General features: G+C 45.6%; 1 protein-coding gene across 2 annotated transcripts; it reads left to right on the plus strand.

Annotated features, from left to right (window-relative positions):
- The first annotated feature begins 617 nt into the window (after positions 1–617).
- SBNO1 (strawberry notch homolog 1) lies at positions 618–23,920 on the plus strand. 2 transcript variants are annotated; one of them, XM_081966662.1, is made up of 32 exons: positions 618–1,080; positions 4,272–4,399; positions 5,903–6,212; positions 6,399–6,443; positions 6,717–6,817; positions 7,374–7,470; positions 7,567–7,727; positions 8,145–8,278; positions 8,377–8,467; positions 9,187–9,348; positions 10,141–10,276; positions 10,393–10,498; positions 10,650–10,803; positions 11,760–11,942; positions 12,047–12,144; positions 12,959–13,110; positions 13,781–13,978; positions 14,108–14,272; positions 15,191–15,360; positions 16,312–16,443; positions 17,416–17,551; positions 17,632–17,744; positions 18,275–18,346; positions 18,887–18,986; positions 19,361–19,435; positions 19,599–19,745; positions 20,136–20,230; positions 20,348–20,440; positions 20,775–20,912; positions 21,082–21,158; positions 22,087–22,280; positions 22,877–23,920. In XM_081966662.1, exons 2-32 carry the CDS (start codon positions 4,274–4,276, stop codon positions 23,017–23,019), a joined length of 4,104 nt encoding a protein of 1,367 aa, XP_081822788.1. In that variant the 5' UTR covers positions 618–1,080; positions 4,272–4,273; the 3' UTR covers positions 23,020–23,920. The 2 variants fall into 2 exon arrangements, with proteins under 2 accessions (XP_081822788.1, XP_081822789.1); XM_081966663.1 differs by lacking the exon at positions 6,399–6,443.
- Positions 23,921–26,993: the final 3,073 nt, after the last annotated feature.

A 26,993-nucleotide genomic window follows, 5' to 3' on the forward strand; every position in this document is an offset into this window, starting at 1 on the left:
GAAATTAATACATTTCAGTTTAGTTCTGTAATGCCAGAATTTTTTTTTACAAAATAAAAAAGATGAACTGGGGGATAAAAAAAAAACCTGCAGCTTTTCTTTACTACGCCTGCGCAGTGCCCCCCCCGCGGGCTGTTGGCCATGCTGGCAATGACGCAGGGCCACCAGGATCTTCTTTTTCCCGTCATGCACCAGCGGCTCTCGCGATCCGAGGGAGACGTGCGTCCGCTTCCCCCCCTTGCGTGGTGACGTACAGCGCCGCCATCTTGGGCAAGGCGGGGGTCACGTGACTCTCAACCGCCGTCTCCTCGGCCTCCTCTTTGCCCCTCCCAACGGGCAGCAAAGGGAGGAAAAAAAAAAGACGGGCCTAGATCCACTTTCGAGCCTTGAAGAACCGCGACCGCCGTCGAGCTGCTCCACACCGGCGAAGGGAACGAAAGCGACCACGGAATCCGACCTTTCCGCGATGAGGCGTTGGAGGACATGCGCGCCTCCATCTTTTTTTTTTTTTACTCCTCCTCGCCTTCCTTTTTCTCCCCTCCCCCCCTCTCCTTTTCCTCAGGAACCAGACTCGGCGCGCCGTCACGTGACCCCGGCCGGCGACACCACCTGACTGCGTCGCTGAGCCGCGCGTGCGCACTGCGGCCCTCTTCGCCTTGAGCTTTGGAAAAGGGGGCAGGCGAAGAGAGAGAGAGGAAGGAAACGCCGCGCGACGGGTGGTCACGTGGGCCTGTTTCGCCCGGCAACAAGGAGGGCAAGCGCGACCCTGGCCTCGCGGTGGTCACGTGGGCCGGCGTCAAACGTCGCGAAGGAGGCCAATCCTTCCGCGCAGGCGCGTCTCCTCCCTTCGACTCTCCCCCCCTCCTCCTCGCCTGAGGGAGGGCGCGAGCGGAGGGCGCGCGGGCCAAGATGGCGGCGGCGAGTTAGAAAGCGGCGGACGGCGCGACGGCTGCTGAGGCGACGGCTGCGGGGAGGACGCAGCGGCGGCGACGAGGGCGGAGGAAGAAGAAGAAGAGGAGGAGGAAAGGCGGGAACGGCGACCGGGAGCCTCCTCGACGGGGCCCTCCCGACGCGGCCAGAGTAAGTCGTCCGTCCCCCCCCACACTGCCCGGCTTCGCGGGTCCGAATGGCTGCCGCCTGAGGAGAAAGAGGCGGCCTCGTCCGGGAGCCTCCGCTCCGCTCGCCCTGCGGGGGCTCCAAAACAGCCGAGGCGATGAATGGCGAAAGACTCCGAGGCGGCGTCCGAAGTGACGCGGGGAGGGGGCTTCTCCGCAGAAAGAGGGTCCTTTTTACCCCCTTTCCCGGCCGTTTCCCTGCATGCCTCCGGCTGCATCCCCAGGAAAGAAGAGTGTGTGTGAGAGAGAGGCAGCCTTGTGGGGGGAGACCCTTCAGGCCCCCATGAGGCATTGTGGCTATCCACACATATATACACCTATGCAGTTTAATATGTTATGCTATGTATATGTGGATTGGGTGTGTGTATTTTGACTGGAAAGAAAGGAAAGAAAGAAAAAAAAGGCAGCCTCGTTTGGAAGCCTTGGAGAAAGACCCTCCTGGCACCCAATACAAATTCTGTCTATCCACACATATATGCACATAGGCAGTTTAATATTATACATCAAATAGTGCATGTCTGTTTTGACTAAGAAGCAGCCTTACTTGGAAGCTTTTGCGGAGAGGCCCCCCCTGGTCACTAACAGAAATTCTGTCTATCCACACACACATATGTATATGTGGGTTGGGTGCGTCTGTATTTTGACTAAGAAAGAGAGAAAGGCAGCCTTGCTTGAAAGCCTTGTTTGGAGGGGGGGAGCCCACATGTCCCCTATTGACATACAATAGAAAAATGCCTCTCTCTCTCCAATCTATCTATCCACACATGTATAGTTTAATGTTATATGTTAAATAGTGTGAATATGTGGGTGTATATATTCATGCATGTGTGTGCATGTCTTTGTGCCTTGACAGTTTAAGAAATTGAAAGAGGAGGCTTACTTTGGGTATGTGTGTGTGTTTCTGCATTTTTGCATACACATGCTGTGTGTGTGTGTGTGTGTGTGTGTGTGTGTGTATTTACATTGTATATGTGGGTATATATATGTACATGTGTGTATGTTGGTGATTTAAGGTCAAAGGTGGCTGGGGAGTCCAGCACAGGGGTCTAGAGTATGGGATCGTTGTGTGCCCGCTGGGTGCCCCCTCTGCAGCTCTGAGAAACTTTGCCTTCTGCCTGCACTTGCAGGGGGTACCTCCTTCTCCCAGCCCTTGTTTTCCTGCCTTTTTTGTTCCCAGACAATGCTGGGTTGAAAGATGCCCGGAGCCACCCGCTCTTGATGGGTGGGAAGGCTGGAAAGTATGGATCCCCCCTCCCCCCCTTTTTTTTGCCAAACAAGGGGAGGGGGGCGCAGTTTGTTCCTCCTGGCTGGCTCAGGAGAAGCGACTATTGTTTCCAGGTCTCTCTCTATTGGTGACCTTTCTCTAGCCCTGGAGGATCTATCTGGTTGCTGCCACTAACAGGATTCATTTAGGTTGATCTATGGGGCCAATGTGAGGTCTGAGTGTTCCCTTAGACCCAGCCCTATCCGGAAGTTTATGTTCTACAACACGTGGCAGGAAAGGAGATTTACAAGGTTTATTTTCTCCCTTACTGTGCTCTCTTGCACATCAGAGAGTCTTCAAGTCTCTGTGATTATTCAGGATTATGGTTGATGAGATTTTACATCCTGGCAAGGACAGTTGAGAAGATCACAGGCAAGCAAAGGGCCTGCCTGCCTGCTCATTAAACTCTTTTCTCCAGGCAAAGGCTGGGTTGGTTGTATTGACTGATGCATAATTTTCTATCTGTGTCTCACAAAGCCAACGCTAATTGTTTGGAAACTAATTTAGTTTCAAACCTTGAAGAATATCACTGCAATCTTCAGGAGAATGCCAGGACCTTTTGTTTTGATAACATGCTCAGTTAACGAGCACTCATTCATAATTCTTGAAGGTCTTGAAGGGTTGTTGGTTTTTTGGGGTAGCTCTGAAGAAATTTTACCCTGGCCTCTAGCAACACAGGGCAGTTTGAACTTTGAGTTGCTACGTGCCTTGGTGTTTGGTTTTTCTTTCATACAACCCTTTGGAAGGGAGTGTAAAAATCTGCATGCTGTGTCATGCTTGAAAATGAAGTTGGTGGAATCCGGGATTGTCACTCTAGGGCACATGGACGACAAGGAGATAATCAGAGAAGCTTAAGCTTCTGTCAATTGGAATGTGTATGTTGCTTTCTAATAGTGCAGTTTATGGTTCCTGTTTTCTTTTTCAACTTAACTCCTGGAAGCTCATGGCCAAAGACAGAAGCTTCCTGTCTTCTTGGGTGACTTCAGAGAAACAGGGCTTAACTTGATGTGAGCTGTTACAGTTTTTTTTAATAAAAAACCACCCTTTATTCCAGCAGAGTATTTAGCTACAATGTGATATAGTCTGCCTTCTAGTAGCAATCAAGGAAAATTTTCCTAGAAAAAAAGCTAAAGCAGAAGTCCCTCTGTGAGGCAGATGGGCAGTTCCTAAATATGCTAAACAAATAAAAATGAAATATTTTTGGAGGGATGGGGGCTAATGGATGCATGAATGTTTAAAGGCAATTCAGGTCTGGGGTATTCTTAGGTTAAAGCAAAGGTTTCAAACTTGGCAATTTTAAGACTTGTGGACTTCAACTCCCTAGAATTCTCCAGCCAGCTACGGTGGCTGGAAAATTCTGGCAGTTGAAGTCCACAAGTCTTAGAGTTGCCAAATTTAGGGACCCCCTGTGTTAAGGGGTTACCTTGTTATCTGTCTCCAGCACTGTCAGGCCTCCGGTCCTGTCTGCTGTAATGGGACATTTCGTCATATTTGTATTTTGGATCCATGGTTTATTTACAAAGAAGATTGTTCTTGACTGAGCTGGGGAAACTGGAAGCACTTTGGCATTTAGTGAAACTATTGCTCTTTAGAGAATGACTTGGAGAAAGGATTTAACAAAATAACGGAATCAGAAGGAACTTTGGAGGTCGTCTAGTCCATCTCATGTTCCAGCAGAAAACACTAACATTTCAAACAAATGGTTGTCCTAATCTTCTTTTCATTCTTATGCAATGATGAACTAAGTTGGGGGAACTTTTAAGGGACGGCAGTCGGCAATCGAGAGGCAATACGATGCCATTTTAGAAGTGAAAAGATAAAAGAAATAATGGTTTAGTAGAAGCAGCTGTCCTGGTGGAAAAAAGCTTATCTATCATTTGCTCTTGTTTCAGAAATGGTGGAACCAGGACAAGATCTTTTGCTTACAGCTTTAAGTGAAAGTGGAATTAGCCCAAATGACTTGTTTGATATCGATTCTCCAGATATGGGCCTCGCGACTCCATCTCCAGCAATTCAGCAGGTTGGAAAGCTTTTCTACAATTTTTTATTTGTCATGGTCTAGTAGCATTTGAGTTACTTTTATTTGGGGGGGGGGGATAACCCATTGCTGATACAGTCTAATACTAGGTAGAAAAAAGCTGGTTATATTTTATTTTATCAACCTTAACATAGTAATATAACATCATTCTAAACTTTGTTACTGTATTACCTGTAAATGGAAAGCCTTCGTTCTCAGATTTCCTGGGACTTGTAAAATTGGAACTGACCACCTGTGTGTCTGCCATATATCCAACCTGCTTGACGGTTATGGGAATAAGGAATTAAGGCTAGATTTATAATGTTCAGCTTTGGGAAATACACTTTTTCAGACTATATTTTGCTGGCCCATTTAAAACATTGCATTGACTTTATGTCATATTAATCTCCTTACTCTTTTTGTCAGTTGCCTTGGATGTGCTATTTGCTGTACACTTTTCTCTGAGAAAGTTTTCATTGGCCAAGGTAGATTGACTTCTGTGTAAGGAATACTAGAACCATGACTTGAGTTCAGACAATACAAGAAGCCACACCAAATATTCTTGGCCAGCCCCTCCTTTGAGCTGTGAATTGGGGATTATGGCCACGACGCACCCCACTTAACTGGTTGTGTTTATCGAACTTGCTTAACCAGAGACAAAGATGTAGCAATTCACACAGGGCTTGATATCAACCTGGGTTGTGTTTATTTTGTTGCTCAGAGAGTTGTGCCTCACATCCAATTTGTTTGCTTACTTTACGTTGCAGTTTGTTGTTTGAATATACAAACTGGTTTAACTCATTAGCTAGGTGAAGGATTCTCTAGCAGTGCAAATATCTACTATTTGATCTGTTTACAAGGGTATTTCACAGTGATAACCTGCAATTCAGATGATCTGCATCGTTCGCTTAAATCATCATACAGATTTTGTACAACTTTAAAAATATGTAGGATTGTGCTTGTATTGCATTATACATGTGCAGTGTTTTCTGCTAAATGCACCTGAGGTAAAGAAAGTATGTTGTGTTAAATAAACACCGATAGCACCAATCTAACACTACTGTTAATTCTCTTGGGATCAGTATGTCTTAATTAAAAAAAATCTTTCACAATATTTTGAATCAGAGGATACTTAGAGTAGGTTTCCAAACCATTGCACTGAGTCTGTAGAATCAAACCTTCTGCTATGGGACATCATTTCACATGAGGTCAGGTCAGCCTCATCCTATTGGCGTTTAGAATACCTGCCCAAAGTTGCCTGTTTTAGAAAGACCGATGGAAAGGTATTCCTCAGCATAATTGATGCGTCTCTGATGTTGCTGTAGGTTTTATTTTACGTTAAGATTCTTTTACTACTTTAATCCTGTTTGCTGTACTGGGCTGCCTGCCGCTTAGAATCACTTATCATTGAAGCAACTTTTACGGCTAAATTAGAAAGAAAAAATGCCAGGCAGTTATCTGTGGTTCTCCTACAACCACAAGAACGAGTCTCTCCCGTTCCCTTAGCAACCACCTTCCACCACAACCTTTGTCCTGAATCAAATCAACCAGCTGCCTACGCTGGGGACGACCCTCGTCATGACGAAAACGACCCCCGTGACCAGTACCAGACAGACCATCACCGTAGCCAAAATCATACAGACCAGCACCACCACACGGCCCTCGGTGACAGTGCCCGTGGCACGCAACACCCTGACTACTCCTGTGCCCAAGGACCAGATCCAGCTGAAAGATCTCCTCAAGAACAACAGTCTTAACGAACTGATGAAACTGAAGCCTCCGCCCAACATCGCTCCCCCGGTGGCGACCGCGGCGAGTAAGTAGCGGAGTTGTCTGAATGGACGTTGATGGGCGGGCTTTGGGGTAGGAAACGGTGTCCCTTCAACTGTTCTGACCCAAACAGGACAAACCCTCATATTCATGTAGGTAGAGAGAAAAAGAAAACTAAAATAGCTGAATGTTAAAAACATATTGAGGGTCCCAAATGTTGCCTTTTTTACAGAAATAATATTTGTGTCCCCAAACGTGGTAAACACCACTATGCTTGGTAAGATCACTTCCATTGTTGAAACAGGCTATAGAGTTTCCTTTCTCTCACCCCCACCTGGGAAATTCGGTGTAATCTCCATCCAACTTTGGTGCCTTTAGCCTTTGCATCCTCCTGGTAGCTGTGAATTTAAGACTGGCTTGAAGCTCATTTGCACGGTGGTGTTTTGGTGAATAAAACGTTTGCCTCTCATTTACACCGGCTTCGAGAATGCTTTATTACATCACAGGCATTTTTCTTAATGTTTAATCCTTTGGGACGTTTTCCTTTCAGCCGATATGAGTAATGGTGCTGTTAAAAAGGAGACTTCAACTAAAGAGGTCACCAGGATCTGGGTAAATGATCTAAAAATGAGAAGCTTCTCTCCTACCATGGTAAGTACAACCCGAAATTCATATTTACATGGCTTTATTTGGTTTTATTCATCTCATGCACTTATCTCATGTAATGTTCCTGTTACAATGGAACCCTGTTCCTTAAACTCTGAAATCCTAGAGTTTGATGTGTTGTATAGACCAATTTCTTTTTCATACTTGGTTTCGTGTAATTGATCATGATATTGCAAGCTGTTTTGGAGAGGTTTTGTAGACGTGCTGTTTAGCAATGAGGACCCTGTTCAGCCTTTTTAAAATATAATATACGGACACATTTCAGGCACACATTTCTTTGCTTCAAAGCAACAAAGTATAGACGTAAGTGGGTTATGCAAGACACACACACACACACACACACACACACACAAATAAGTATTACAAAATCTCTTCTGGTGGAAAATAACTGGACTTAGAAGGAGAACACCTTAAAAGTAGAATTCTGAAACTTAGCGAGAAGACGGTCGTGAGGTTAGATGTGTGGGTGTGTGTCTGCTCACACTTGAACTTTACTGCTTTCTGTGAGACAGAGTGCAACACCCTCTGATCTTTCCTGCAGAAAGTGCCCGTCACAAAAGAGGAAGAAGAACCAGAGGAAGAGGACGAAGAAGAAATGGGCCATGCGGAGACCTATGCCGAATATATGCCCATAAAATGTACGTCTCCTCCGGCTTTTTATCAACATTAAATATCTGAATGTCCAAGGTGGAAAAAATGCCGCCTTACACACCCTCCTGCCTTTTGTCCCACAGTAAAAACCGGCTTGCGCCATCCTGATCCGGTGGTGGAAACCAGTTCCCTCTCCAGCGTGACCCCTCCTGAAGTTTGGTACAAATCTTCCATTCCGGAAGAAAGCATCGACAGCGGTTGGCTTTCAGCCTTGCAGCTTGAAGCAATTACTTATGCAGCACAGGTACTGCCTTCCTGAGAGGCTAGCTACAAATTCGTGCCCATCCCAATGCCCACCAAAACTTAAGACCGAAGACAAGTTCTTGCCGCAGATATTGTAACGGGTTTTTGTGGTGGCTCAGGGGTTAGAATACAGGACTGCAGGCCTCAAAGCCAGCCAAAATGCCAAAAAAAGCCTTGAAGACGAGTAGAAAAAAGGCTGGATAGGGCCAAAAAAAGGCCCGCAAAAAGGGCTAAAAAGGGCTAAAAACCCTTTCCCCCCTGTCATATGCGTCATATAGTCAGGTGAGTCTTATAATCTGAAAAAAAACGGTATTTCCCTCATACGTGCACCACAGCATTAAATGCCTTCTTTATATACCTTCCCTGCTCTTATCCGTGTACTCGAGGCCACCCGCTAAATAAATTCTGTCCCCCGCAGCAACACGAGACATTCCTACCAAACGGAGACCGAGCTGGCTTTTTAATAGGCGACGGTGCCGGTGTAGGGAAAGGAAGAACCATCGCTGGCATCATTTATGAGAACTACCTCTTGGGTAGAAAAAGGGCAGTCTGGTAAGTCTCCTCCTCGGGCATCAGGGCCAGTAGGGTATTGTTCTCTTTGTCGCCGGCTTTGTCTTCATGGTGGGCCTGTTGCCTTTGTCTTCTCCCAGGTTTAGTGTTTCAAACGATCTGAAATACGATGCCGAAAGGGACTTGAGAGATATTGGCGCCAAAAACATTTTGGTCCATTCATTAAACAAGGTGTGGAAATATTTTACTATTGTACACTGAAGCAAAAAAAACCAAAAACCCCCACACACATTAGGTACGCTTGTGTGGGATGCATGCCTGATGAATGCTTTGTTTTAGAATTTAAATCAGATACCTACCATAGATAGTTTTGTTACTTTCTGGGTTGCTGACACTGGGTTGGGGTACCAATCGCTCGTTCCCAAATTATTTTCCGGGTTAATCATTGCAGTAGGCATGTTGTATGTTTTGAAGGTCATAATGGGGAGGGGGTTTTCAAATCCCTCAGTTATTGAATCATGGGGGAATTTAATTATGCAGAATAGTATTATATTTCTGCATTCTCCCGTAAAAATGTGAAAAATTAAATTAGAAACCACTTGCTAGAATTTGTGTATTTATAGCATCCCATTGGACAATTTAGCTACCAAGATGAATTATTCCTGGAAAACATATTTAATATGTGATACATAAGACAGTCTTTCTCAGTTTAATGAAACTTGTATACAGTGACAGAGTAAAGAGTGTTCTAAACAAAAAATACCAAAGCAGAAACTTCTGTGGGAATCCAACAGCTTTCTGATTAATTTGAGTGCCAAGCACAATAAAATCAAATGTTTTTCTTTTTAAGACACAGCTTTTAATGCTTTTGGGAGTTGAGTTAGGGAAGATAATGCGTGCATGTTTGTAATGGAACAGAATATCTTTCATAACTCTTGTTTCTGCTTCAGTTCAAATACGGGAAAATTTCTTCCAAGCATAATGGAAGCGTGAAGAAGGGGGTCATCTTTGCGACTTATTCTTCACTTATCGGGGAAAGTCAGTCCGGTGGAAAATATAAAACCAGGCTGAAGCAGCTTCTTCATTGGTGCGGAGACGACTTTGACGGAGTGGTATCCTTTTCCAGTTGCTAGATTGGGGCAATATCCCACTTATTACATTAGCATCTTTTGATTCTGGGTACCGAAGGTCACTTGTCAGGAAGTTACCACAGTTGAAAAACACGGCTCAGTTTTGTATCTCGGCTAGTTAATTCTCAGAAGGTTGTGCTGATCTTTAAATCGCCATGTTTGCCTGGATTAGTTCGTTGAAACGTTCGTTAACATCTCTTACTTACAGCGGTAAGATTTATTGTCCAACATTGGTAAAATAAACAAAACTAATTGATCAATATCTATTAGTTATGGACAACAATATCTGGCTTCCATTCAGGGGAATGCTTACTGGGCAATACAATACAATACAATAGTAGAGTTGGAAGGGACCTTGGAGGTCTTCTAGTCCAACCCCCTGCCTAGGCAGGAAACCCTATACCATTTCAGACAAATGGCTATCCAACATCTTCTTAAAGACTTCCAGTGTTGGGGCATTCACAACTTCTGGAGGCAAGCTGTTCCACTGATTAATTGTTCTAACTGTCAGGAAGTTTCTCCTCAGTTCTAAGTTGCTTCTCTCCTTGATTAGTTTCCACCCATTGCTTCTTGTTCTACCCTCAGGTGCTTTGGAGAATAGTTTGACTCCCTCTTCTTTGGGGCAACCCCTGAGATATTGGAACAATGCTATCATGTCTCCCCTAGTCCTTCTTTCTCTTAAGCTAAACATACCCAGTTCCTGCAACCGTTCTTCATATGTTGCTTAATACATGTGTGTTTGTGAAATGTCTTGTTTCTTAACCACGTCCTCAGATCGTGTTTGACGAATGCCACAAGGCTAAAAACCTTTGCCCAGTTGGCTCTTCAAAGCCAACTAAGACAGGCTTGGCTGTTCTGGAACTGCAGAACAAGCTTCCGAAGGCCAGGGTTATTTATGCTAGTGCCACAGGTAAGTGTTGTTTCCATCGTTTGAACGTCGAGTGGATTGCAATGCTGTTTTCAAAGGGGGGCGGGGTAGGGGGGAAACCTGGATAATTTCCATTTTTTTTACACGTTTGCTTTCAGGTGCTTCAGAGCCCCGGAACATGGCATATATGAACCGCCTTGGGATCTGGGGGGAAGGGACTCCATTTAGGGAATTCAGCGACTTTATCCAAGCAGTTGAAAGAAGGTAAATTTGTAGAGCTTGGCTGGTGTTGTGTCAAAATGGGGAGAAGCAATCGTCGGAAGCATTGGCGCAGCTTCTCAAAGTTCCAGCAGGTCCCTGTGAGAATAATCTCCCTTTAAAAATTGTCTTTTCCTCTTCTTCTTCTAATCTTCAGAGGCGTGGGCGCCATGGAAATAGTTGCCATGGATATGAAGCTAAGAGGAATGTACATAGCCAGGCAGCTCAGCTTCTCCGGGGTCACCTTCAAAATAGACGAAGTTCATCTTTCTCAGCACTACGTCAAAATGTATAATAAATCTGTGAAAATGGTAAGCCTTTAAAAGGGAGAAGTTGGCGGTTCTCGGGACCCTTTGAGAAAGATCACGGCATTAACTCCTTGCAGGAGAAGCCCCAGTGAATCTTTGGAACGGTGTAAAGACGAACAGGAACAGCGTGAAATCAGTTCCGTTAACCATTCCTTGGGTCTCCAGGAGATGTATACCAAAAGCCTTTCTCAGGTTTTCTGCAGGCGTTTTATCCCCCATCCCAGAAGGGGCTTAGAAGTTAAAGAGTTGCAGGATTTTGTAGATGTTTCCTCCACTCCAAGGAATTCATTCGGTGAACCCTATGCAAAGTTATTGGAGCAAGGAGCAGCTGTAGTCATGCTTAAACTACATTGTGATTGGTAGAATATAACCACCTTTCCTAAACTAAAATCTACCAAACCGGTAGATTGTTTATAGAATTGATTTATCCATTACTGAAAAACAGTGGATTCCAGATATTGGGTTTTTTTTTTTAATTAGAAAACTACTACCCAAAGTTTAAGAACTACACTTTTAAGAACCAGTAATCTGCGGAGCTTGTCAATCATCTAGATCATGATTGTCCCAAAGGTGCTTTTTCGAAAAGGTAGCTGGACTTCACTTGGTGCTTTCTTTGAAAACCAGGGGTGTCCAAACTTGAGAACTTTAAGACTTGTGGACTTCAACGCCCAGAATTCCCCAGCCAGCATGGCTGGCTGGGGAATTCTGGGCGTTGAAGTCCACAAGTCTTAAAGTTCCCAAGTTTGGACAGCCCTGTTGAAAACGTTTCACTTGTCATCCAAGAAGCTTCTTCAGAAGAAGAAAGCACCGAGAAACTCTAGTTGCCTTTTCGGGCGGGGGACGGGGGACACCCACCTTTGGATAGCAGTCGTTTTAGCCTAGCATCCTATCCTCCCATTATTTTATATTACTGATCCTTTTATGTCGCTCTGAAAACTCTGCTTTCCTTTTTTCTTCAGTGGGTAAGTGCCAGGGAGAAATTCCAACAGGCCGCTGACCTCATTGACGCCGAACAGCGCATGAAGAAGTCCATGTGGGGCCAGTTCTGGTCTGCTCACCAGAGATTCTTTAAATACCTCTGCATCGCATCCAAAGTCAAACGAGTGGTGCAGCTGGCCCGGGAAGAGATCAAGAATGGCAAGGTGGGTTGGGCCTTGACTTGAGGTCCTGGAATGGCAGGTGAAGTACCTGTCCTCCTCCACGTTCAGAAGATCTTAAAACCTCCCCCGTGTTTTCCTTCCAACAGTGCGTGGTCATTGGGCTGCAGTCCACAGGAGAAGCCCGGACCTTAGAAGCTTTGGAAGAAGGCGGTGGGGAGCTGAATGACTTTGTTTCCACAGCAAAGTAAGCCCCTCCTGTCAATCCTGCAGGTTTCAGCATTTCAGAGTCTTCCAAAATTCAAGAGGGCAAACGTAGAAACATTAAGAGGGCCTCACAAAAAGTGGATTCGTTTATCAGCAGTAGTTCAGAAATTTGTGGCTTCCATTCTCCACCTCAAAACCGATGTCCTTCAAAGCATGCCGTCTGGTGGGGATTCTGGGAATTGGAAATCTGCACATTTTAAAAGTTGCCAAGTTTGAAAGATACTTAACTCTTAAAACGATCCGGGATTTCAAATGGATGAACTGTGTAATAGCAAGTATCTGCTGTGTGGCTAAGACACGGTGGCTCAGTGGCTGACAGGCTGAGCTTGTCGAATGGAGTGAGCTCCCGTGACTTCTCCCAGCTTCTGCCAACCTAGCATGTAAAAATACAAGTAGAAAAATAGGGACCACCTTTGGTGGGAAGAGAACAGCCCTCCGTGCGCCTTCGGCGTTTAGTCATGCCGGCCACATGACCACGGAGATGTCTTCGGAAAGCGCTGGCTCTTTGGCTTAGAAACAGATGAGCACCGCCCCCTAGAGTCGGGAACGACTAGTACATATTTATGATCCGTGAGAAACCAGTAAAGCCCCCACTTTTTGACTGAGAAGAATATGCTAAACCAATGACTCATATTTACCCAGAAAGATGGGTTTCCTATTGCAAGGCAAGGATGGGCCAATTTAATGCTTCTGTCTGTTTTGTGCCCTAGCCCCTCAATTCTGGCTACGCTGGGTGATGCTCTTGGGCTAGCATTAAAACACTGCTGTTGTTTTTCTCTCTCCGAACTGTGCAGGGGGGTGTTTCAATCCCTCATCGAGAAACATTTCCCAGCTCCCGATCGGAAGAAACTTTTCAGCTTGCTGGGAATTGACCTCTCCCTCCAGAGTAACAACAGCTCTCCCCGGGACAGTCCTTGCAAGGAGGACAAAGTAAAGAAACGTAAAGGTAAATCGGAGCCCGTTTTGTTGCTGTTTTAATTTGGTGCTATTTTAAACAGATGTGCTATACCCATTTAAGGTGGTTAAGAAGCTGAGCTTGTCGATCGGAAAGTTCGGCGGTTCAAATCCCCAATGCCGCATAACGGAGTGAGCTCCCGTTTCTTGTCCCAGCTTCTGCCAACCTAGCAGTTCGAAAGCAGGTTAAAAAATGCAAGTAGAAAAATAGGAGCCACCTTTGGTGGGAAGGGAACAGCGTTCTGTGCGCCTTCGGGGTTGAGTCATGCCGGCCACACGACCACGGAGACGTCTTCGGACAGCACTGACTCTTTGGCTTTGAAACGGAGATGAGCACCGCCCCCTAGAGTCAGGAACGACTAGCACATTCAGATTAGAATTCAGACACGGAGGGATACTTCCTTCTTTTTACTTTGTTTCTTGCTGAGAAAACCTAAAATTCCCAAGGAAAACACGCTTGAATTGCCTGAATTAAGTCAGCAGAATCTCTGCACCGTTTTTTCAGTCGGTGTCTCATTATTATAGTTCAGTTCCTCAAGATTCCTCCCTGTGGCGATGTGTCTTGAGTTCAGAAAGTCACTTTTCTTCTTTCGCTAAACAGCCCCCAAGTATCGAGCTGCTCCTTTCTAAAATGTCCCTTCTTAACTTTCGCTTAAAAACAGGAGAAGAAATGACGAGGGAGGTCAAGAAAGCCCGTAAGACTGGCGGCCTGGCCGGGAGCAGTTCTGACGAAAGCTTCAGTGAATCGGAGGCCTCTGAGAACGAAGAGAGCGACAACGAGAGTTCTCGCTTCTTAAGTTCGGGAGACGACGATGACTTCAACCCCTTTAGAGACGAATCTAGCGAAGACGACGAGGACGGTGAGACGACTTGGGTTTTCCTCATCTTTGTGACTTCAGGTGGGGGATGTGATTTTAGGGTAAAGCTGGTTGGGTTTTGCTTGCCCACTTTGTTTGTTTGTTTTTTTCTTCCCCCTTCCTCCCTCTCAGACCCTTGGCTGATCCGGAAAGAACACAAGAAAAATAAAGAGAAGAAAAAGAAGAAGAGCATAGACCCCGACTCTATTCAGAGTGCCTTACTAGCATCTGGCCTCGGATCCAAACGGCCAAGTTCTCTCTCCTCCACAGCCGTAACCCCTCCTATGAATATCTCCGGTAAGTCACCCAAGAGGTGTCCTCACCTGTTTTGGCTGCCAGGAAGCTTCTGCCTGGCAAAGGAAAAGCGGCAGTTGTAAAAGTCTGCAAACAAAAATCAGAAGTCACTTTTTCCAACTGGCCAATTTTTTTAATATATATTTGAAAAGTTTTTTTTATTAGATAAACATTAAAAACATTGGACATAGGGCGACATTGCTGGCATAGACGTTTCCATGTAGTGATTAGATCTTACAACGATTACATTTTATATCCATTATGTAGTCAGTCAGATTACCTGTCCGTTGATTCTTTTATATAATTACTAACCCTACAAATACATATCCAATTCCTACCTATCACACCTCCTTAATACCATATTTTCCAGTTCTTCTCTGTGTTTTTCTGTCCCGGCCTTTTCCCCTCATTTCTAACCATTGGTATCATTTGTCCCAAATTTCATGGTATTCCGTCTCACCCTTGTCTTTGAGTTCTAGAGTCAGTCTGTCCATTTCTGCTCACATCAGTATCTTATTTATTATTTCTCGTTCCGAGAGAGTCTCTTTATTTGTCCATTTTTGTGCAAAACCCAGTCTTCAAATATGCAGCATTAAATGTAGCCCACCTTTGCCATGTTTTTCTTTTGGGATCCCTAATAAATCTAATTCTGGCGTCAACTCCATCCTTTCATTTAGCATCTCTTCCAAATACTTTATCTGGTACCAAAAAGCCCGAGCTTTCGTGCACTCCTACCACAACTGGCCAATTTTATTGAAAGGCTTAGCCTTCCATGCGCTGAACTCTTTTCATAAGCTTTGTTGCAAAATAAATGGTACCAAACCTCTCCTGAGTTTAGGAATCCATGGATCAACCTGGCTCCCCTTCTAAGAGTCTAAAAAAACACCTCTCCCCACCCCCCTCTGTTTTGGCACTTTGCAGCACCCAGTAACACACACACCAGCTACGTGACGAGTCAGGATGCCGTGGAAAGGGCCCAGCAGATGAAGAAAGAATTGCTGGAGAAACTGGAGAAGCTCTCCGAAGATCTCCCTCCCAACACGCTGGATGAACTCATCGATGAACTGGGAGGCCCCGAGAGCGTAGCCGAGGTAGGCCGCTTGGATGACTCGGGAAGGAAGGCTTTTAGCTAAAACTCTTACAAGGAGGGAGCCTCTCCTTCTACAAGGATTGGTTAGAATAAGGGTTGTGACACAAGAGGCCTAGCATTAAAAATAGACAGCTTGTCACTGTCGGCGTTCTGACCCAGCTCCCCAAACCCGACAAACCCTCTGAAGTGAACTCAAAAGTTGCCTTTATTAGGCAAGCCGGCAGCTCCGGCAAAAAGTTTCTCTCTCACCGCAGGCTAACAAGTCTGTCCGGCCAGGAGATGAATAGTTGTCTACTACCTCTATTCATCTCCACCTCCTGCCTTTTATCCCCAGAGCTAGGGTGGGACTTTGCTAGCAGCGGTGGCTCTTCTGTCCCAAGGACCGGCCCATAGATTTCCACTGCTCTCCTCTCCTCTGCCTTCTGCGCATCCATGCTTCAGGCACTGGGCCCAGCTGTTCCTCCTCTTCCTCATCAGCCACCTCCAGACCTGGGGGCTGTTGGCTCTCCATCTGATGGCTGACGGACGGCCCAGGCTCCCCCTCTGTCTCTCTCTCTCTGCCAGCTCCATTCCCTCTTCTCCCTTGGAGTTGTCAGGTTGCCTTGATGCTGACCCTGACTCTTACGCCGCCTCCTCTGATTCAGCTGTTGGAGGAGCCGACAGGCCCCAACAGTCAGGCTGGAAAGATGCGATGCGAAGCTAGCAGAATGGCAGCTATGACAGATTCCCTTAATTGTGGCGAGCTAGGTCTTAAAACAGGGCAACACCTATCCTGCTTAGGACCAGAAATTTTGGCCTCAATTGTGGTCGTAAGTCATAAGGACTAACTTTATATCCCCAGTAAAGTTTCTTCTCGGCATGGCCTTGAGGAATTAATTTGAGAGGCCTTTAGAATTATTTCACGGGCCTTAGCGCTTGACGCGGCCTGCTAACGCGACTCCCTGTTCTGAAGATGACAGGTCGCAAAGGAAGGGTCGTGAGCAACGACGACGGCAGCATCTCCTACGAATCGCGGTCTGAACTTGACGTCCCTGTGGAAATCCTGAACATCACCGAGAAGCAGAGATTCATGGCTGGAGACAAGGTACCTTTTGCTCTCTTCAGGGTCGAAATATTGACATTTTCAGCAAGGTAAAAAAAACCAACCACGTTGGTGCTCTGAACCGTACATTTCTTTCAGAACTAAATATAGTTCTGAAAGAACTATATAACTGTCCAAATATAACTGTCCTTTTCTGTTTTTGAAAGTTGAAATTGTTGACGTAAGAATGCAATAAGTCCATCCTTGCTTGGAATTAGTTTGTGTCAAGACACAGGTGTGCTTTGCCTGAGGAGGTTTGGCTTGCACTTTTGCGAGAAAAGTGTGATCAGTGCAAGTTGTTGATCTTAGGAACATCTTCCGCCATGGCTAATTTTCCTCCTCAGGAAAAGTGATAAAACATTTGCGAGAGACATTTCCTAGGTAATGTGGGAGGGATAAAACTAATTGTCAGGCTTCCAACTGATGAAACCCATTCAAAGAAGAAAGGCACAAAGTCCATCTTCCCAAAAAAACCCAAATTCTTTTATTTAGGTAGACATCCAATTGGCAAAGTCGGTTGTAATTCCAGATCTGACACACAACCGGAATTACACCACATAATAATGTAAGTCAGAAACATCCCTCCCAAGTCACATTCCTCCAATAAACACTCGATCCACATTGCCCGGTGTCTTCAAACTCCACCTCCCGTTCTCGGCAGGAGCAGCCTCTGTTCCCAAGGGAAAGGAGCTCAGCTAACCAAAACAATCCTCACTATTTGCCCCTCCCAATTTTAAGAATGTGGCGAAACCTCCCCTTCCATAGTAAAGAGAAAGAAAAGGAATAAATGAATATAATAGAGATCTAAATAAAATGCCTACACATGTGTCAAATTCAGGCTCAGCACTAACTGCTAAAGAAAAAGTGATCTCTTCCTCAAGTATATCGCATTATATTTTCATGACCCAAAGTTTCCATTTAAAAATCTCAGTTTCTTTTTCCTTTCTTCACCTTTTACCTCCTTCTGCCTTGTAGAACATCGCCATCATCTCCGAAGCCGCCAGCTCAGGCATCTCTTTGCAAGCAGATCGAAGGGCCAAAAACCAGAGGAGGAGGGTACACATGACCTTGGAGTTGCCGTGGAGTGCCGATCGGGCAATTCAGCAGTTTGGTGAGTAGCTTGAGGTTGGCTGAATGTGGAAGCAGGGCCTTTGGTACTTAGTACAAAATTGCCTTTTTCTTCATCTCCAGGACGAACTCACCGGTCCAACCAAGTGACTGCCCCGGAGTACGTCTTCCTAATTTCTGAATTGGCAGGAGAACAAAGATTCGCCTCCATTGTTGCCAAACGGCTGGAGAGCTTGGTAAGAAATTTGCCCAGCGGATCATTCATTATATCCATCCCGATTTTAGACCAAATGGAATAGAATAATAGAGTTGGAAGGGACCTTGGAGGTCTTCTAGTCCAACCCCCTGCTTAGGCCGGAAACTCTACACCACTTCAGACAAATTGTTGTTCAACATCTTCTTAAAAACCTCCAGTGTTGGGGCATTCACAACTTCTGGAGGCAAATTGTTTCACTGATTAATTGTTCTAACTATCAGGAAATTTCTCCTTAGTTCTAAATTGCTTCTCTCCTTGATTAGTTTCCACCCATTGCTTCTTGTTCTACCCTCAGGTCCTTTGTAGAATAGCTTGACTCACTCTTCTTTGTGGCAGCTCCTGAGATACTGGAACACTGCTATCATGTCATCCCTGGTCCTTCTTATCATTAAACTAGACATACCCAATTCGAGCAACCTTTGACAAAAGGCGATCTCTTATTTTTTAAAAGGTCAGGAAATTGCTGGTCTCTCAGTTTGTAAGTCAGCTTTTCTTTTCTTTTTTAAACAGGGAGCTCTCACCCACGGAGATAGAAGAGCAACAGAAACTAGAGATTTGAGTAGATTCAACTTTGACAACAAGGTAAAAATTGCCATCCTTTCCTGCTTCTTGATTGGTGCCCATATATATACGTACGTACGTACGTACGTACATACATACATACATACATACATAGGCTCAGTGGCTAAGACACTGAGCTTGTTGATCAGAAAGGTCAGTGATTCGAATCTTTAGCACCGCATAACAGAGTGAGCTCCCGTGACTTGTCCCAGCTCCTGCCAACCTAGCAGCACATAAAAGAAAGCACATAAAAAAATGCAAGTGGAAAAATAGGAACCACTTTTGGTGGGAAGGGAACAGCGTTCCGTGCGCCTTTGGCGTTGAGTCATGCCAGCCACATGACCACGGAGGCGTCTTTGGACAGCGCCGGCTCTTTGGCTTTGAAACGAAGATGAGCACTGCCCCCTAGAGTCGGGAACGACTAGCACATATGTGCGAGGGGAACCTTTACCTTTAACCTATAGGTAAATGAATATGCATACGTTGAATATGTAAAACTGGTCATATTCTGTATTGCAAAGATAATTATTGTTGGATTTTTTTCTCCCCCTCTGAAATTAGTATGGCCGAAATGCGTTGGAAATAGTCATGAAGTCCATTGTGAATTTGGATTCCCCGCTAGTGTCTCCGCCAGCAGATTATCCAGGAGAGTTTTTTAAAGGTAGGTTTTGTGGGGGGGTTTCCCACAATAAAATTTTGAGAGAGCCCTTTTGAATTGAGATTGGATTGCTTCTTTAGACTTCTCTCCAAAAAGCACAGCTAAGTTCCCTTAGCAGTCTCTGGGATGATTGTAGATTTCCTATTTTCAGCCAAAGAAACCAAACATTCGTTTCTGTTTATGGCATTCCAGCCATTTCATGATTCGATATTTGGCCAGAAGAAATCTTGCTATCTCTTTCTGCTGCTAGGATTATTTTTGAAGCCTGCAAGAGATCCTAATTTGTTTTTAATTTGAGGTTCTGATTTGTGCACCTCCTTATGCAGTTGGTGGCTGTCTTGTAAGGCTGAATTTAACACCTCTGTTTTCCTTCCCAGATGTTAGGCAAGGTTTGATAGGTGTCGGGCTAATCAATGTCGAAGACCGGTCTGGAATTCTTACTCTTGACAAAGGTACTTCTTTTGCCATGCTTGGAAATTTCTTTATGGAAGTATTTCTTTGTTGCCTCACGCATCACTCAGATTTGGGGTTGTTTTGCTCTTGCTCAGCACTGAGGGGTGGGAACAGACCCTGACTGTTTTCTCACCAACCTCACCTCATTTCCCATCTTTTTAGATTATAACAATATTGGGAAATTCCTGAACCGGATCCTGGGCATGGAAGTCCACCAACAGAACGCTTTATTCCAGTATTTCTCAGACACGCTAAACGCAGTCATCCACAATGCAAAGAAGAACGGGAGATACGACATGGGCATCTTAGGTGAGGAGGCATTTCCAGGGTGGGCAGTACAGCTAGTCCTCGACTTACGGCCACAATGGAGCCCAAAATTTATGTGGCTAAGTGAGACAGTTAAGTGAACACTTGGTGATCGATTCATATTTACGACGGTTGCAGTGTTCTGGGGTTACGCGATCCCCTTTTGCGACTTCTGACGAGCACAGTCAATGGAGAAGCCAGGTTCACATAACAGCCGCAGGGATTCACTTACTGGTGGGTAAGAAAGGTCGTAAAGTGGGGCAAGACTCACTTAACAACCATCTCCCTTAGCAACATAAATTTGGGGCTCCGTTGTGGTCGTACGTCAAGGACTACCTTGTGTAATGTGTCAGATGCCGGTCTCATTCTTTCTTGCGGTTTTTGTTTTCCCAGATTTGGGATCGGGAGATGAAAAAGTGAGGAAAGCAGATGCTAAAAAATTCCTAACCCCAGGCTATTCTACCTCCGGACATGTCGAATTATACACCGTAAGTTCTTGGATGGTTAAGACAGGTTGGGCCGAGCGGCTAAAATATATACCCCTGGCTTTCTTCAGAAGAATGTGGAGTCGGCCATCAACCACGCTCTCTGTTCCTGTTTTCTAGATAAGCGTGGAGAGAGGCATGTCTTGGGAGGAAGCAACTAAGCTTTGGAGTGAACAGCGCGGCCCAGAGGACGGGTTTTACTTATCCCTTCAGGTGAGGCTCCGCTTTGAAAGTCTGGCTTAACGTCTGGCACAAGATAAGCAACATTTTTCAACCGCGTCAGCTTGACGATGTTTAGGTTTCAACTCCCAGAATTCCCCCAGCTAACAGAATTTATCCAGGGTTCCGGTTCTAAAGTGTGCCTTTTTAGCTGAGTTTTGGCAGCGAACAGCCACACGTTCTGTTGATAAAATTTTGTACAAAAAAGGACTTTGACTTTTGCGCTCGGGTCCAGGTTTATTAAACGGGTAATTTAGGACTAACCAACAGTTATTCTCCAGGAGGTACAAAGGGAATTTGTCTTTCTATTTTCATTTTCCTCCCCCAGATACGAAACAGTAAGAAAACGGCCATCCTCATGAAAGAGGTGAACCCCAAAAAGAAGCTTTTCCTGGTTTATAGGCCAAATACCGGAAAACAGTTGAAACTGGAAACCTACTCTGAAATAAAGAAAAAATATAAAAAAGTGAGCCACCTTTATAAAGTTACCTTTTTCATCGTACGTGTGTGTGTGTAACTTTTGCTTGATTGCAGATTTAATTTGCATCTTTAAAGGCTTGAGAAAACTCACTCATTACTCCCGAATAGGTTATTGGCCAGATATGACTGTGAATAACTGCTGTGCGTAATTCTAGGTATCCTCTGACGATGCTGTGACTCACTGGGTAGAGCAGTACACTTCATCAGCAGACACATGCACACACGCTTACTGGTAAGTTCTTTTTTGGGTGGGGTAGTGTGTGGGACTGCTCTCAAAAAAATGAATTTCAGTGGGACTTCCCAATCAAACCAAATGGAAAGGTTCAACTCAGGGTTTGAACTGCGAGGTCCTTGATGCTCTCTGAGCTTGGTAGTTTTCTTGCAGACGTCTCACGGCCCAACTAGGTCACATCATCAGTGCTAGAAGGGAAGAGGAGTTTGCAGAGTGGAGAAGAAGGATTGTAGGGTCCTTGGTGCTCTCTTGAGCTTGGTTATTTTCTTGCAGACGTTTCATGACCCATGTAGGGAACGTCATAAGTGCTGGAAGGGAGTAAGGTTTGCTCTCTGTTTATATACAAGTGGCTTGTCCTATTGGTGGGAGGGTTCTTGGTTATTCCTTGGTTAACCTGTTGTTGACTGAGGGGGGGGGGGTAGTTCCTTGATTGGGATATAAACAGAAGGCACCTCCTAGCACTGATGATGTTACTTAGTTGAGTCATGAAACGTCTGCAAGAAAACAACCAAGATCAGAGAGCACCAAGGACCCCACAGTCGTCCTCCTTTCCTTCCTCTTCCTCCTCTCTGCAAACCCCATTCCCCTTCTGGCACTACGTCTGCAAGAAAACAACCCAGCCTCCAGAGAGTCCCAAGGACCGCACTGAAGGAGTAACTTTGTGGCCCTTCTTTTCTCTTCATTCAATCTAAGGATTTACACTTTGCCAGATCTCATAATTTTGCTATTGTGATTCTATAGGATTCTTTAAAAAAAAAAATCAGATAAAACTTTGAAAGGACACTCCCAAAATTAGACATAATTTTATTTGGGAGCCCATCTTTTGACTTGTGTCTTTGTGCAGGGAACAAAAGTCCATATTCAGTTCTTGGTTTAAAAAAAAAAGTAATAATTGAGCAGTGAAATCAGCTTACTTTCCTCTTTTCAGGAGGGGCAACTGCAAAAAGGCGGGCCTGGGTCTCGTCTGTGAGGTCGGCTTGCGCTGCCGGACGTATTACGTCCTCTGCGGTTCTGTCCTGAGCGTTTGGACAAAAGTGGAAGGGGTCCTTGCCTCCGTGAGCGGCACAAACGTCAAAATGCAGATTGTTCGACTGCGGACCGAGGACGGCCAGAGAATTGTAGGCAAGTATGGCAGCTTGTCGATCAGAAAGGTCAGCAGTTGGGCGGTTCGAATCCCTAGCGCCGCGCAACGGAATGAGCTCCCGTGATTTGTCCCAGCTTCTGCCAACCGAGCAGTTCGAAAGCAGGTTAAAAAATGCAAGTAGAAAAATAGGAGCCACCTTTGGTGGGAAGGGAACAGCGTTCCGTGCGCCTTCGGCGTTGAACCATGCCGGCCACATGACCACGGAGGGAGTGAGGGGAAGGAAGGAAGGGCCATGGTGGCACAGTGGTTAGAATGCAGGATTGCAAGCTAATTCTGCTGACTGTCAGCAGTTCGATCCTGACCGGCTCAAGGTTGACTCAGCCTTCCGTCCTTCCAAGGTCAGTCGAATGAGGACCCAGATTGTTGGGGGCAAGAGGCCGATTGTGTAAACCGCTTAGAGAGGGCCGTGAATGCACTGTGAAGCGGTCTAGAAGTCTTTTAAGTGCTAAGGTCCTAAACGACGGGAAACAGACCGAGACTTGCAGCTTAAGCAAACAAATGTTGGTTTGTGAAGCCAGACAGCTGCCTCCCCTCAGCTCCTTTGACTTCACCGCCCCCCTTAACTGTATTGCAGGCTTGATCATTCCAGCAAACTGCGTGTCCCCCCTCGTCAACCTCCTGTCAACGTCCGATCAGTCGCAACAGCTAGCCGTCCAGCAGCAACAGATCTGGCAACAGCACCATCCGCAGAGCATCGCCCACTTCAACAGCGCATGAGACAGATCCCCCCACCCCGCCCCGCCCCGGTGGTATTTCGGCTCAACCACCCCCCAAGCGTTGCGCTTTTGAATTTTTGCTTCTTTTTGGGGCTCCTCCTCCCCATTTATTTTTATTTTTTCCCCTTTTTTCTTGGTTTGAATGATCAGGGACAGATTCCAAAGAATTCCCTTTCAGTTCTGTTGTGCTGATTTTAACTCACAACTCCGCAGAAGGGACGGAGCGGCAAGACGAGAGATCCAACGTGAAGCTCCAGCTTTGCTTTACGGCGGTCATGTCCTCATCTTTTGATTTTAAATTCCTCCCGGGCTTTTGTAGCCATGCTCAGTTACACACATCTACACATCCTTCTACTTTGAGCGACAGGCTTGAAAGATTTCCTGAACCTGCTTGTCCCTTCCTTCCACTCGCTCGTTTTTTGACGCTCAGGGTTGGACATTGGGGCCATGCTGTGGGAGACGTCCTGCTTGGAAACTGTATATATATGTATGTGTAGATATATATATATAAATATTGACCGCAACAGAGGTCCCAAATTATATTAAAAAGTACATTTTATTTAAAGAAGCAGCATGAAAGCCTAGGTATTCGCAACCTGCATTGAGAGAAAGGGACGGGTCTCATCCATAGAATTGCATTTCGATATATCCCCCCCCCCCTTTTTCTTCCCTCCCCTCCCCCCCACCCCCTTTGAAATGCATCTGCCCCACTGATTGTATTTCTTTCTGGATTTCTTCTACAAGATTTAATTAATTAATTAATTAATATATATATATTTGAATCTTCCCTGGATATTTTTTTCTTCTCCCTCCTCCCGCATTCCATCCTTTCTCCTTTTTGGGGGGCTTTGCATATCCGTGTGCGTGTACAATGAAACCATCTTAAAAAAAGGAAATTGCTTTTTTTAAAAATAATGTTAATGGTATTCCTAATCCAAGATGGCTTTGAAAAGAAGGGCCTCCTTCCCCCCTTTCTCTCTCCAAAGTTTCCTTTATTTTTTTCAGGAAACTAACGTACAAACGTTATTTTTTCCCCAATTCCCACCGCAGTCACCTTCTTACACTTTTTTTGGGGTGGTGGTGGTGGTTTTTGTTGTTAAATATACTTGAGCTGTAGACTAGATGGGGAGGAGGCAGCCCAACCTAAGAGTCCCATCCAGCTTATGTGCTGGGAGGTTTTCTTTTCTTTTTAAAAATTTTATTTTATTTTCTGTTGCCCCCATAACTTAAATACTTCCTGTTTTACGTCTGTAAGACATTGTAGAGTTTATCCTGGAACTGTTTAAAAAAACTGTATATGTACAAAATGTGAATAGTCACTTATCTAAGAATATGGGTAAGTTTTTTTTTTTTGGGTTTTGTTTTTGTTTTCGCCTATAATAGTAGATGTTTATAAGTGAAGGACGATGTTTGTCATATTTCTTGCTTGCACAGGTTGCACTATGAAACAATTTGAGATTGTATAAACCTGTCCACCCCCCCGCTCTGCAAGGTACGCCGAGATCTTGCGGGTATCAAAATTAAAAAAAAAAAAGGGAAAAAAAAGAGAAAAAAACATTACTACTGTTCTAACCAGCTTTGGAGTCTTGTGTTTGGTTGAGGGCGACCCCGTGGGATCCTCGTATTGTAAGAATAATCCGCCGAGCGTTTTTTGCCAGGGCAGTCGAACCCCTTCCCCCCCCGGGGGGGAGGGTCCCCGTTGAGACTCTGCGTGATCTACCCCCCCCCCCCTGCCTTTTGCGCCCCCTCCACCCGCTGTTTCTTTCTGCTCTGCCTTTGCCTGTTGCCAGTCGTGAGCGATGTTTAAGCTCCTCGTATCCAAAGGGGGGGAAAAGGTTTTCAGGGGTACCCTCACCCTTGGGTGAGAATTACCATTTTCATACATTTGGGGAAGAAGCGTCACGCCTTGTTCAGCTCTGCGAGTGAATTTATTTGCTCCCTTTTGAAAGCTGCTTTTCCTTTTATTTATATCTATGGCCCTTTAACAGATGCCCCGGGCCGGCTGATGGACAGCTTAACGTTGAACAATAAAAAGAAAAGAAAAGAAAAATGACGTGATCCAAGAACTGTGTGGCTTTTTCCCTTCCGAGTGTCCTGCATTCTTCTAAAGGACTAGACTTGGGGACTTCCAGGTCCCAGAATTCCCCAGCCGTCCATCCTTTAAAAAACAATTGTTCCTGGCTTCAAACCTCCCCCTGGGAGATTCACAACGTGGCAGGAAACTCGGGATGGTCTCTCAGCTTTGAGTTTTCTAGGCGGTGAAGGGAGAACGGTGGCCAGGCCAACCAAGTCTAACCCATTGGGGGCACCAGGTTGGAGAAGGGATGTCAGGGTTTCAAATACAATCCGAAAGTAAATCGAGAGTCCGAGGCAAAGTATTGCTCAAAGTTCCAATTTATTAAGATGGCACATCTGGGGAAACACAAATCTGAAAGCTTCCCTGTTTTTCCCGCCCAGTTGAAAGTTCAAGATCTCCCCACACCCACAAGTCCATCCCATGGTCCAATCTCCCACTGCCACGCTGGCAGCTTCCACCCATCCAGTTCCGGCCAGGTGCAGAGACAAAGGATGACCTTGGCTTTCTAGAAAGAATGTTGTTATGGCTACATAGCATCTAACTCTGTATAATCCCCCCTCCCATTTTCCCACCATGGAAACTGCATAGTAGAATAATAGAAAGTGTGGCAGGCCAGAGACCTGAAAGAAAAGATGGCTGCAGGTCTGACGAAGGGAGCTTCTCTACCCCTGCTGCTCCCCTGGGAGTCGAAGGCCTCTGGGGCGCATTTCCCAGGTGCTTGGCCTGGTGCATGTTCTGTTTTTGTAGTCCCAGGCAGCGGTGAACATCCTGTCCCAAAGGTATGGCAGAGGTGTAAAGGATCTCGAAGGCTAGATGGTTGAGCTCAAGCTGAGGAACCTCAACCCAAAGGACGCATGACTTGACCTCGATGGACCTCTCTTGCAGGATGCACAAAGCCTGGATATTGTTAAGGCGCAGAGCAATGTGTGAATCCAAGCACTGGTTGAACCCTCAACTCCGATGTCGCATCAGGAGCAATGGCCACACTTCAAAATAGATAGGAGCCCTTAAGCTACCAGCAACGTGACATATTAACTGTGGAAATGCATTCTTGATGCAGAACCTGGACTTAATTCCCCCACACAAATGGGCAAAACCAGATCATACCTGGGATAAAATAAAGAGGTCCTTACAAAGCATTTACTAACCCCCCCTCCCCCATCTGTTGTAAATCTTGAGATTTGCAGCCTGGGTGTTTTTCTGCTTTGTGGAACTCATTTTTGCCAGGTAAGCTCAAACAAGGTGTTTCCTTTTCCCACAAGAAGGAAGGAAAGGAAAAAAAGACAAAAGGAAGGAAGGAAATGAAGGAAAAGGAAAGATTTTACAGAGCAGGATGGCGAATGAGATGCTCCCCCCCCCCAAAAAAATAGCCCCTCAACCAAGCCCCCTCCTGCCAGCCCTGCAATACAAACTGTTGGGGGGGGGCTCCTCACCTGGAGGAAGACTTCCACTCCCACCATTGAAAAAACGCCAGAAAACTTTTTCTCCTCTTTGCCCTCTCCTTCCTTCCTCTCCTACCTTCCTCCTCTTTCCACTCCTCTCTTCCCCCACCTTCTTCCTTTCCTTCTTCCTCCTCACCTCCTTCCTTCCTCTTCCTTCCTCTTCCTTCCCACTCCTCTTCCCCTTTTTTTCCTTCACTTCTTCCTTGCCCCGTATTCCTCCTTTTCTTCCTTCCTCCTCTTCCTCCTTTTCTCTCTCTCCTCCTCTCCCCCCTTCCTTCCTCTTCTTCCTTCCCCCTCCTTCCTTGCCCCCTCCTCCCTCCCTCTTCATCTTTCCCACTCGCTCTTCCTCCTCTCCCCCACTCTTCTTCCTTCCCTTCCTCCTCCCCCTCTTTCCCCCACTCCTCCTCTTTGTCCTCCCCTTCCCCGCCCCCTCCTTCCCTTCCCCTCCCCCGCATG

The sequence above is a fragment of the Natrix helvetica genome, assembly GCF_964273705.1.
Source record: "Natrix helvetica genome assembly, chromosome: 14".
Classification (NCBI taxonomy): Eukaryota; Metazoa; Chordata; class Lepidosauria; order Squamata; family Natricidae; genus Natrix; species Natrix helvetica.

What these genes read in the sequence shown, in the direction of transcription:
- SBNO1 (XM_081966662.1), top strand. Translation starts at nt 4,274, where the DNA reads ATGGTGGAACCAGGACAAGATCTTTTGCTTACAGCTTTAAGTGAAAGT. An exon ending in CAATTACTTATGCAGCACAG is followed by an intron (nt 7,728 to 8,144) that starts GTACTGCCTTCC and finishes TGTCCCCCGCAG; the next exon opens with CAACACGAGACATTCCTACC. An exon ending in TCGGGCAATTCAGCAGTTTG is followed by an intron (nt 17,552 to 17,631) that starts GTGAGTAGCTTG and finishes CTTCATCTCCAG; the next exon opens with GACGAACTCACCGGTCCAAC.